The sequence below is a fragment of the Salmo salar genome, chromosome 15, assembly GCF_965601325.2.
Source record: "Salmo salar chromosome 15, fSalSal1, whole genome shotgun sequence".
Lineage (NCBI taxonomy): Eukaryota > Metazoa > Chordata > Actinopteri > Salmoniformes > Salmonidae > Salmo > Salmo salar.
This window is the reverse complement of record NC_138305.1, coordinates 106170001-106182267: the sequence shown is the minus strand read 5'-3', so window position 1 is coordinate 106182267 and position 12267 is coordinate 106170001. Positions and strand designations below refer to the sequence as shown.

General features: G+C 44.2%; 1 protein-coding gene across 3 annotated transcripts in view; it reads left to right on the top strand.

The window, feature by feature from the left end:
- The window catches only part of LOC106572802 (copine-5), a 195618-nt gene that overhangs the window by 130401 nt on the left and 52950 nt on the right, over nt 1-12267 (top strand). For all 3 annotated transcript variants that reach the window (XM_045696442.2, XM_045696439.2, XM_045696441.2), the window contains 2 exons: nt 6083-6124; nt 6551-6626. In XM_045696442.2, coding sequence (XP_045552398.1) covers nt 6083-6124; nt 6551-6626 — 118 coding nt within the window. The remainder of the gene's footprint in view (nt 1-6082; nt 6125-6550; nt 6627-12267) is intronic.

Genomic DNA, 12267 nt, shown 5'->3' with positions numbered 1-12267 from the left:
TGAGAGAGAGAGGGCGCGAGAGAGAGAGAGAGAGAGGGCGCGAGAGAGAGAGATGGTGAGAGAGAGAGAGAGATGGCGCGTGAGAGATAAAGAGGAAGATTGCAGGTGTTAATCCTGTAGTGCCCAGACTTAAATCTGTATGAAGTGGACACCTGCAGTGTTTGTGTGATGCTAGACAGCCCACACATCAACCCAGGCCCTATCGGAGCCTCTCCCACACCACAGGAGTCCGTAGTCACCCTTCTTCCTAGGGTTTGGGTTTCAACCATAGAAAAGATAATTACTGGAACGGATATTCCCATAAAATTACCCATGAAAGTGCTGTGGTTTGACCCTCTCCCCCCTCCCTCCTTTCTCTCTCTCTCTCCATCTCTGCACTTTCACTACCTCTTCCCACCCTACATAACTCTCTCTCTCTCCCTGCCCCCTCTCTCTCTTCACCTTGAGAGAGAGATCAGAAGGTATCGTCTTTAGATACTGTATTGAGCTGGGGGTATAGATTATACTATGGATTTCCTTTGAGGAAATGTATTCTGATTGGTTTTCTTTTGACAGTTCTGCATTGTTGCTTCGTCTGAATGTAGTAATCAGAATGTCTCATACCCCTGTGTAACAATGTGTAACTGCAATCAGGAATATTGTATTCTGCGCTTTAAAAGCTCATTGTTCTGAACATTCTTGCCAATTAGGTTCAAAGTAGAGCGGTCGTAATGGAAGAAAAATACCCTTAAACCCTATCAGCCGATGCTTTTTCAACACAAAGTAGAGCTCTATGTACATCATTAATTAATGAACATGATAACCTCTGAATTTATGAACGATCTGTTTTGCAATTCACAACAATGTCATTGGCGATCGAAGATAGTTACTCTATCGTTACTAAATATCAGTTTAATTTGCTGTGAAAATCTTTACATGGCTGCGGAGCCAAGCCGACAACGTGGCGGAGTGCATCTCTTATTTGGGGGAAACCCTGGCATAGTGACCATATCTTTAAATGAATGAATCCCAGTATTGAAACTCCCCACTGGGCACACACTGGTTGAATCAACATTGTTTCCATGTCATATCAATGAATAGAAGTGGAATAGACGTTGAATTGACATCTATGCCCAGTCGGTTGTTACATTTTCAGGAAAATCTCCAGTGTACTATGTAAGGAATAGGGTGCATTTTGGGGACAGAGACAGAGGCTCTCTGTTTTATTCCGTTTCATCATTTCAACTGTTGGAACCCTCTGCACCTTGTTCTTTTATTATTTTCATTGGCTGTATGCGATTGTGATTCATGAAATGGGTTTTTCTGATCTTTCTGAACCAGCCATTTCATCCTATCTTCAACAGATGTTCTCAGTCATGTTGTCTCACGTCAGCCACCTATAACCGCGAGTACAATGCCACTCGGGTTTTCCCATCAGGCTTTCATTATGCATATTAATTACAATGGAAATGTTGTGAGTTTTTAAGATCTCAGTTTGTAGTGCCCTAGATATAGATGTATTATGTAGTCACTGTGTTGTAACGTCATTGGGTTGGTTTTCTGTTTCATCATTGACATAGAATGGAAATGAGAGCAAATTGACTTTGACAGGCGCGTCAGTACGGAATCATCAGAGGACCTGGTCTAATGTCAAAATACATCAGTTCCTTCTCGTGTCTGTCAATCAAATGTTTAGGACCGTTCTCTCCCTCGCTCAATGTGTTTAAGGCAGTATACATTACGGCAGGGATAGCAGGGTCGGACTGTAGCAGTGTGTTTCCCCCCTCCTGGTTTGGGTGATGATAGCTGATTGACATGGCCTTAGGGGGGGGGACCAATGTGATCTGTGTCTGAGTGATGTGGAGGAGAGGCTATGTCTGTCTGCCCTCTCTCTCTCAGCCAGGCTTATTTTGAGTTCCCCGCTTCCTCCAACTTATTTTGGGAACTCTAATTATCATGATGTGTACCCCCCTTAGGGGGTTGCTGTCTACCTTTGGCAGGCAGGAGGAGAGAAACAACTCACCCCAGAAAGTTTGGGAAACTCTTTCTGTCTTAACTTTATCTCCTCGGATATAAACTTCCATCTGCACTCACAAATTCAGTTTCTATTAAATGTCAAATCAATAAACTTCACATTCATCAGTGGGTCTTTATGTGCGTAGCTCCACTTCATTTAAACGTCACATTCATGGTGATTACAGAAGGCTGTTTCAGACTTATTCGCTTTATGTTATTATTATTATTTTCAAAGTATGTAATTAGAGTGCGTTCACTCCAAAAAAAGCATTAAATTCTCTTGATAGGATCATTTATTTTTATATTTGTTTCTATCCCCCCCTTAAATGCTCTTTTGAAACATTTTCCATGTCCGTTCACTCAAACATTCATCTCAAGGGTGTTATGTGAACCTCTCTGGCTATGATTGATTTAATGATCAGTATTGCTTAATGCGTACTGAGGTTTAAATGGCCTGTTTCACTGATGTAGAAACCAAACACACAGTCACAGACTTTTAATAGTCCAGCTCTCAGGCATCTTAAAGGGACAATTTGGGATTGATTGGTACAGTGGTTCCTCAATTAAAAGTTTTAAGATTATGCCGCGAGAGTTAGAGTTAATTTGTGGTTTAGTACGGTACCCTGCATCACTGCTTCATTGCTCCAGACCACCACAAGGGGGAGTTAAAGCACTGATTATGCTTTTGGGTCCCAAGGTGCTAATGTGTCTCTAACTGACAATGAATGGGCGACATAAACCAAATAGAAACTGATAATTGTGCACGACTTAAAAATTGAATTTCAATTAACTGAATGATGAGGATGAAGAAGGTGAATGAATTTCAATGAACTGAATAATGATGAGGATGAAGAAGGTGATTGAATTTAGAACAATAGTATAAGAATTGGTCTTCCTCTGTCCACGCGTACCCAGAACAATACACATATTTTTTTGTTACTACTCATCAGTATTACTTACTAAAACTGTTGTTACACTAAGGTTTTTATTGTAAGAGAAACTAAAACGTTCAATTATATTCCATGATATTCTTAAAATATATGTGTTGACTCTTATATATGTGTTTGCTCTTACTTTAGTACTGTATCCTACTCCCGACCGTCAGGTTGTACAGCGCAATTATGGGCTATTAGCAGGACAATAGACTCTTGCCAACACCTCTCTGTATTATTGATACTTTGTGCAAGGCAATTGATCAGCATTAAAAACTTTGTGGATGGGGCCTCGCGAGTTGCGCAGCGGTTTAAGATACTGCAAACTGCTTTGCTACAGATGCTGGTTCGATACCCATGAGGCAAAGCACAATTGGCCCAGCGTCGTCTGGGTTAGGGGAGGGTTTGGCCGGCCGGGATGGGGAGGGTCCGGCCAGGATTGGGAGGGTCCGGCCGAGTTGGGGAGGGTTCGGCCGGGATGGGGAGGATTCGGCCAGGATTGGGAGGGTCCGGCCGAGTTGGGGAGGGTCCGGCCGGGATGGGGAGGGTTCGGCCGGGATGGGGAGGGTCCGGCCGGGATGGGGAGGGTCCGGCCGGGATGGGGAGGGTCCGGCCGGGATGGGGAGGATTCGGCCGGGATGGGGAGGATTCGGCCGGGATGGGGAGGGTCCGACTGGGATGTCCTTGAGAAAACATAAACTCATACTTATTTCCCTCAATAAAATGCAAATAATTTTCTAACATTTTTGACATGCGTTTTTCTGGATTTTTTTGTTGTTATTCTGTCTCTCACTGTTCAAATAAACCTACCATTACAATTATAGACTGATCATTTCTTTGTAAGTGGGCAAACGTACAAAATCAGCAGGGGATCAAATACTTTTCCCCCCCACTGTATATATACATGTAAATAGGCCTAAACATAACAAAATATTGCTATAATCCTACCTTGAAAGAAACGATGTGGTCCCAGAAACACCTCTCTGACATTGGGTCCAGCATATCTCCCAGAAACACCTCTCTGACATTGGGTCCAGCATATCTCCCAGAAACACATCTCTGACATTGGGTCCAGCATATCTCCCAGAAACACATCTCTGACATGGGGTCCAGCATATCTCCCAGAAACACATCTCTGACATTGGGTCCAGCATATCTCCCAGAAACACCTCTCTGACATTGGGTCCAGCATATCTCCCAGAAACACCTCTCTGACATGGGGTCCAGCATATCTCCCAGAAACACCTCTCTGACATGGGGTCCAGCATATCTCCCAGAAACACCTCTCTGACATGGGGTCCAGCATATCTCCCAGAAACACCTCTCTGACATTGGGTCCAGCATATCTCCCAGAAACACATCTCTGACATTGGTCCAGCATATCTCCCAGAAACACATCTCTGACATTGGTCCAGCATATCTCTTGATGATTTCTTCCTCAAAGAAATCTCGAGCCATGAAACCGAGCCGTGAATTAGTGTGGAACACTGTAAGGTGTAGGCGACAATATTTTATTCACCTTAGCATTATTAGGACTAGTTTACAGTATTGTAGCCTACTGTACCTGCTCATTTTCCAGGCTTTTGTGTTTGGCGTAACATGGGCATCTGATGATAGTATTTGCGAATAGCACTGTCCGTGAACAAAATCTCCAAGTCTACCAGTATTTTTTTGAAATGTCTCCAGTAGATTTGCCGTTCCTCCTGAAAGCCCTAATCTGCTCACTTAAATGAGAGATCCTGGTCATGGTGCTACAGTATATTGCTACAGCATAATCAAAGTGAGAACAATCGGTGATCTGCTGTATACTTATGGCCTATTGTAACCTGAATGTCCCACCAGTACTCCTCACCCCGCCCCAAACTCCACCCTTAACAAAGTTACCATTCAAAAACAAACTGTTTATCTAACAAAAAAAATGATGGGCTATTAGCAGGACAATATATATTGGTCATATTGGTCATGGCTCCCAAGTGGCGCAGTGGTCTAAGGTACTGCATCTCAGTGCAAGAGGCATCAATACAGTCCCTGTTTCGAATCCAGGCTGTATCACATCTGACCATGATTGGGAGTCCCATAGACCCGGCGCACAATTGGCCCAGCGTCGTCTGAGTTTGGGGAGGGTTTGGCTGGCCGGGATGTCCAAAAAAACAGGCACTGTGGGCTTTTGGTTTCTTTCCCTCTAAAAACAGAAATCAATATTTTGGCCTTTATTCAGATTACAATCGCTCACTTTCAGTTATTTAAAAACAAAATCCTCTCTAAAATATAGTTATTTTTTAAACAAAGCGATTATTATTATTATTAATTCATTTAGAATTATATAAAAATCCCTTAGATATCCTCCAATCCTCTAAATGTGGAGAGTCACAGCATTGAAAAAAAATATTTTTAGATATACTGTAGGCCTACCATAGGCAACATGAGTCTCACTAGTGTTGAGTGATGTGCTGTTAAAAGTGGTGTAGGTCTTATTTATTTATAAAGCATATGAAGGTAGAAGCAATAGCCTACCCGAGTGTGATCAACTATTTCAGCACCGTTTCACACTGCTCTGAGACAAGCATGGGGACTGGTCTTGGTAAATCAATGAGATTTTTATTTTCACTGAATCTCCATTTGGGTATTGGTTAGACTACAATTAGGGTGTGGAAATGTCATGATTATTTTGCTCTTACTGTAGTACTGTAGCCTACTCCCGACCGGTCACGTTGTACAGCGCCATTACGGGCTATTAGCAGGACAATAGATACTTTGTGAAAGAAAGGAAGAACCACTGTACATCCAATTTTTTTGTTTTTAATTACTGATATATTAGACTATTGAAATATAACTTATAAATGCCTCATGAGCTTAGTTCAGCTGTCTTACTCCATCACAACCCAAAACATGTTGTCTCTAGCCCCATCCCTCAGCTGTTTACCAAACAAACAGCCAAATTGTTTGAATCCCAGATTGGCCAATTAAATTCGAGAGACTCCAGTCATTCTAATGACGCTTTCTGACACACACACACACACACTAACCCATACACATTAACACACATACTAACACACTCACTAACACACTCACTAACACACCAACACACACACTAACACACCAACACACACACTAACACACACCTTCCTCATCTCTGGGTGTGTTTTGTTTTTCAGGGCGATCAAGGCAGAGGTGTACGACTGGGACAGAGATGGCAGGTTAGAAGACTACACACCCACAATAATGTTTCCTTCAGATTCTTTTACAATGATTTATACATGGTACAGTATGATATGTGTTATGTTCCTCGTCATGTTTTACAAGATAAAGCACTTTCTCAACCCTCAACCTAAAAGCCTTCATACATCCCTATCTTGAATTATGCCAACTGCCAACTCAATACACCATGAAGACAACCTCTTAGCATCAGCTTCCCGGAACCTCATTCCTATTCACGCGATGACAGTGGTTAAAACCGTCATTTACAGTGATATACTTGTTTCTTTTCCAACACTGCTACATGTTTCAGCAGCTTCATTCCTGTACTATTGACCCATGTTACACAATACATCCCATTATATTTCCACACCCTCCCAGGAGGGACTGGCTATTTAGTTGTTGTTGTTGTTTACGTTACCTTCCAGCCATGACTTCATCGGTGAATTCACCACCAGCTACCGAGATCTGTCCCGAGGCCAGAGCCAGTTTAATGTGTACGAGGTGAGTGGAGATGGAGGGAGCACTCATCCAATTGTGTTCACACTAAAACGTTATGTCTCCCAAGGGCATACAGATAAAACAGAGATAATAAACAAAATAAAAACTAAAAAACAGACCACAGGTCCTTGTAGGCTGGAAGTAGAAAATAAACACAATCTTACCCAGTCAGGAGATGTACAGTACATTACTACAATATTAGCGCTAGTGTCTAATCAACCTTATTTCTAGTATTAGCATAACTTCCCCCTTGTGCCCACAGTGTTTGGCTATGGTAATAGCCTACTGGACAGCATAGTGGATGAGAATTACAAGGAGATGGAAAGATACAGTGCAGGGCTAGAGGGCCAGGCCTTGATTAGACTTCTCTCCCACAACCCTGCATGGATATTAGGCCTACCCCCTGGCCCCCTGTGTCTGCGTCCCAAACAGCACCATGTTACCAATGTAGTGCACTACTTTTGACCAGAGCCATATTGGCCCAGGTCAAAAGTAGCACCCTATTGTAGCGAATAGGGGTGCCATTTGGGACACACCCAGGGACTACAGTGAAGTGGATATAAGAACATTATTCCCTGGCCCAGTTTCTGACTGGTCCCGTACATTAGCTACTCAATTAGTCATGGAACTGGCTTTAGTGAGGGAGAGAGGTAGGGAGAGATGGAGGGAGGTAAGGAGAGATGGAGGTAGGGAGAGATGGAGGGAGGGAGAGAGGTAGGGAGAGATGGAGAGAGGTAAGGAGAGAGAGAGAGGGAGAGAGGTAGGGAGCGATAGAGAGAGGTAGGGAGAGATGGAGGGAGGGAGAGAGGTATGGAGAGAGGTAAGGAGAGATGGGGAGAGAGAGAGAGAGAGAGAGAGAGAGAGAGGTAGGGAGAGAAAGAGGTAGGGAGCGATGGAGAGAGGTAAGGAGAGATGGAGAGATAGGGAGAGAGGTAGGGAGAGAGGGAGAGAAAAATAAAGAACGGAGAGAGAGAGAGAGGTAGGGAGAGATGGAGAAGGGGAGTTAGGGAGAGAGGTAGGGAGAGATGGAGAGAGAAAGAGGGAGAGAGGTTGGGAGAGATGGAGAGAGGTAGGGAGAGAGGTAGGGAGAGAGGTAGGGAGAGAGAGAGAGAGAGAGAGCGAGAGAGAGAGAGAGAGAGAGAGAGAGAGAGAGAGAGAGAGAAAATATGTTAGGAGACCTGTGTTGTATGATATGATACAGTATATTAAGTCTGTAGGGGGAGATGATTAGTGAAGCCTGGGTCTTTACCAGGCCAGGAGGAGAACCATAACACTGTGACAGAGAGGATAGAGAGGCGTGGGGGGGAAAGGGGAAGAGATGGGAAGGCTACCTTTGACTTGATATTCAGCACAGTTCACCAAACACTTGCACTTTGTGTGAATGTTAAATCAAATTTTATTTGTCACTTACTTCGTAAACAACAAGTATCGACTAACAGTGAAAACAAAAAAATAGAAAATAAATAAATGCACAATGAGTAACAATAACTTGGCTGTAGTCGATGTGCAGGGGTATAAGGTAATTGGCTGTGGTTGATGTGCAGGGGTATAAAGTAATTGACTGTAGTCGATGTGCAGGGGTATAAGGTAATTGGCTGGAGTCGATGTGCAGGGGTATAAAGTAATTGACTGTAGTCGATGTGCAGGGGTATAAAGTAATTGACTGTAGTCGATGTGCCGGGGTATAAAGTAATTGACTGTAGTCGATGTGCAGGGGTATAAGGTAATTGGCTGTGGTTGATGTGCAGGGGTATAAGGTAATTGGCTGTGGTTGATGTGCAGGGGTATAAGGTAATTGGCTGGAGTCGATGTGCAGGGGTATAAAGTAATTGACTGTAGTCGATGTGCAGGGGTATAAAGTAATTGACTGTAGTCGATGTGCCGGGGTATAAAGTAATTGACTGTAGTCGATGTGCAGGGGTATAAGGTAATTGACTGTAGTCGATGTGCAGGGGTATAAAGTAATTGACTGTAGTCGATGTGCCGGGGTATAAAGTAATTGACTGTAGTCGATGTGCAGGGGTATAAAGTAATTGACTGTAGTCGATGTGCAGGGGTATAAGGTAATTGACTGTAGTCGATGTGCAGGGGTATAAAGTAATTGACTGTAGTCGATGTGCAGGGGTATAAAGTAATTGGCTGTGGTCGATGTGCAGGGGTATAAAGTAATTGACTGTAGTCGATGTGCAGGGGTATAAAGTAATTGGCTGTGGTCGATGTGCAGGGGTATAAAGTAATTGGCTGTAGTCGATGTGCAGGGGTATAAAGTAATTGACTGTAGTCGATGTGCAGGGGTATAAGGTAATTGACTGTAGTCGATGTGCAGGGGTATAAAGTAATTGACTGTAGTCGATGTGCAGGGGTATAAAGTAATTGGCTGTGGTCGATGTGCAGGGGTATAAAGTAATTGACTGTAGTCGATGTGCAGGGGTATAAGGTAATTGACTGTAGTCGATGTGCAGGGGTATAAAGTAATTGACTGTAGTCGATGTGCAGGGGTATAAGGTAATTGAGGTAGATACACTATGTGCATTCGGCAAGTATTCAGACCCCTTTACTTTTTCCATATTTTGTTAGCCTTATTCTAAAATTGATTCAATTCTTCCCCCCACCCCCATCAATCTACAGACAATACCCCATAATGTCACGTTCTTCATCGTCTGATAAAGCGAAATCACTGTCGGAGAAAGTGGACCAATACGCAGCAGGATGTGTGCTCAACATCATATTTATTAAAGACGTTGACCACGGAAAAACAAGAAATGCAGACAACACGACAGGAGACAGTTTCACAGGCTAAACTACTAGCAGTGCAAAAGACAACTACCCACAAGTGAACAAACAAAACACACACCTACTTATAGGACTCCCAATCAGAGGCAACTAGAAACACCTGCCTCCAATTGAGAGTCCAGCACCCAACCTACACATAGAAAACTAACCTAGAACCTACCCATAGAAATACAAACATAAACCAGTGACCAAAAAAACCCGTAATACATAAATAAACTACCCTCTGCCACGTCCTGACCAAACTACAATAACCAAATATACTCTATACTGGTCAGGACGTGACACATAATGACAAAGCAAAAAAAGTTTTTTCAAAATATATAATTATATATATTTTTTAAACACTGAAATATGACATTTACATAATCAATCAATCAAATGTATTTATAAAGCCCTTCTGTTGATATCTCAAAGTGCTGTACAGAAACCCAGCCTAAAACCCCAAACAGCAAGAAATGCAGATGCAGAAGCACGGTGGCTAGGAAAAACTCCCTAGAAAGGCAGGGAACCTAGAGAGGAACCAGGCTCTGAGGGGTGGCCAGTCCTCTTCTGGCTGTGCCGGGTGGAAATTATAACAGAACATGGCCAAGATGTTCAAATGTTCATAGATGACCAGCAGGGTCAGATAATAATAATCACAGTGGTTGTAGAAGGTGCAACAGGTCAGAACCTCAGGAGTAAATATCAGTTGGCTTTTCATAGCTGATCATTGAGAGTATCTTTACCGCTCCTGCTGTCTCTAGAGAGTTGAAAATAGCAGGTCTGGGACAAGGTAGCACATCCGGTGAACAGGTCCACGGTTCCATAGCTGCAGGCAGAACAGTTGAAACTGGAGCAGCAGCACGACCAGCTGGACTGGGAACAGCAAGGAGTCATCAGGCCAGGTAGTCCTGAGGCATGGTCCTTCCCTGAAGAGTGGAGACTGCTATAGCAGCAACGTGGGGACTAACTCCATATTAATGCCCATGATTTTGGAATGAGATGTTCGACGAGCAGGTGTCCATATACCCGCGGTCATGTAGTGTATGTACATATAGGTAGGGGTAAAAGGACTAGGAAGCAAGATAAGTTACTAACAGTAACAGCAGTGTACGTGATGAGTCAAAAGAGTTCGTGCAAAAAGGGTAAATGCAGATAGTCCGGGTAGCTATTTGGTTAACTATTTAGCAGTCCTATGGCTTGTGGCTAGACTTGGTGTATCAGAACCGCTTGTCATGCGGTAGCAAAGAGAACAGTCTATAACTTGGGTGGCTGAATTCTTTGCGAATTTGTAGGGCCTTCCTCTGACACCACCTGGTATAGAGGTCCTAGATGGCAGGGAGCTCGGCCCCACTGATATACTGGACCATACTCACTACTCCTTGTAGCGCCTTGCGGTCAGATGCCAAGCAGTTGCCATACCAAGCAGTGATGCAGCCAATCAAGATGCTCTTAATGGTGCCGCTGTTGAACTTTTTGAGGATCTGAGGGCCCATGCCAAATCTTTTCAGCCTCCTGAGGGGGAAGAGGCGTTGTCGTGCCTTCTTCACGACTGTGTTGGTGTGTGTGGACCTTGTTTATCCCTTAGTGATGTGGAACTTGAAGCTCTCGACCTGCTCCACTACAGCCCCGTCGATGTAGATGGGGGAGTGCTCGGCCATCCGTTCCCTTTGTGCACGATCAGCTCCTTTGTATTGCTTATGTTGAGGGAGAGGTTGTTGTCCTGCCACACTGCCAGGTCACTGACCTCCTCCCTATAGGCTGTCTCAGCGTCGTCGGTGATCAGGCCTACCACCGTTGTGTCGTCAGCAAATTTAATGATGGTGTTGAAATCGTGCCTAGCCACGCATTCGTGGGTGAACAGGGAGGACAGAAGGGGACTAAGTACGCACCCATGAGGGGCTCCTGTGTTGAGGGTTAGTGTGGTGGATGTGTTGTTGCCTACCCTCACCACCTGGGGGCGGCCTGTCAGGAAGTCCAGGATACAGTTGCAGAGGGATGTGTTCAGTCCCAGGGTCCTGAGCTTAGTGATGAGCATGGAGGGCACTATGGTGTTGAACACTGAGCTGTAGTCAATGAACAGCATTCTCACGTAGGTGTTCCTTTTGTCCAGCTGGGAGAGGGCAGTGTGGAGTGCAATAGAGATTACATCATCGGTGGATCTGTTGGGGCGGTATGCAAATTGTAGTGGGTCCAGAGTGTCTGGGATGATGGTGTTGATGTGAGCCATGACCAGCCTTTCAAAGCATTTCATGGTCATTTATACAGGTTACCTTAGCATTCTTGGGCACAGGAACTATGGTGTTCTGCTTGAAACATGTAGGTATTACAGATTGGGTCAGGGAAAGGTTGAAAATGTCAGTGAAGACACTTGCCAGCTGGTCACGCACATGAGTACAAGTCCTGGTAATCCTTCTGGCCCAGCGGGCTCGTGAATTTTGACCTGTTTAAAGGTCTTACTCACATCAGCTGCGGAGAGCGGGATCACACAGTCTTCCAGAACAGCTGGTGCTCTCATGCATGGTTCAGTGTTGCTTGCCTCGAAGCGAACATAGACGGCATATAGCTCATCTGGTAGGCTGGCGTCACTCGGCTGTTTGCAGCTGGGTTTCCCTTTGTAATCCGTGATAGTTTGCAAGCCCTGCAACATCTGACAAGCATCAGAGCCGGTGTAGTAGGATTCAATCTTAGTCCTGTATTGATGCTTTGCCTGTTTGATGGCTAATCAGAGGTCTTAGAGGGATTTCTTATAAGTGTCCGAATTAGCTCTAGCCTTTAGCTCAGTGTGGATGTTGTCTGTGTGTATGTGTGTGTTTGTTTGTGTACGTTTGTGCGCATGTGTGTGCGTGTGTGTGTGTATTCTCTAGAATGA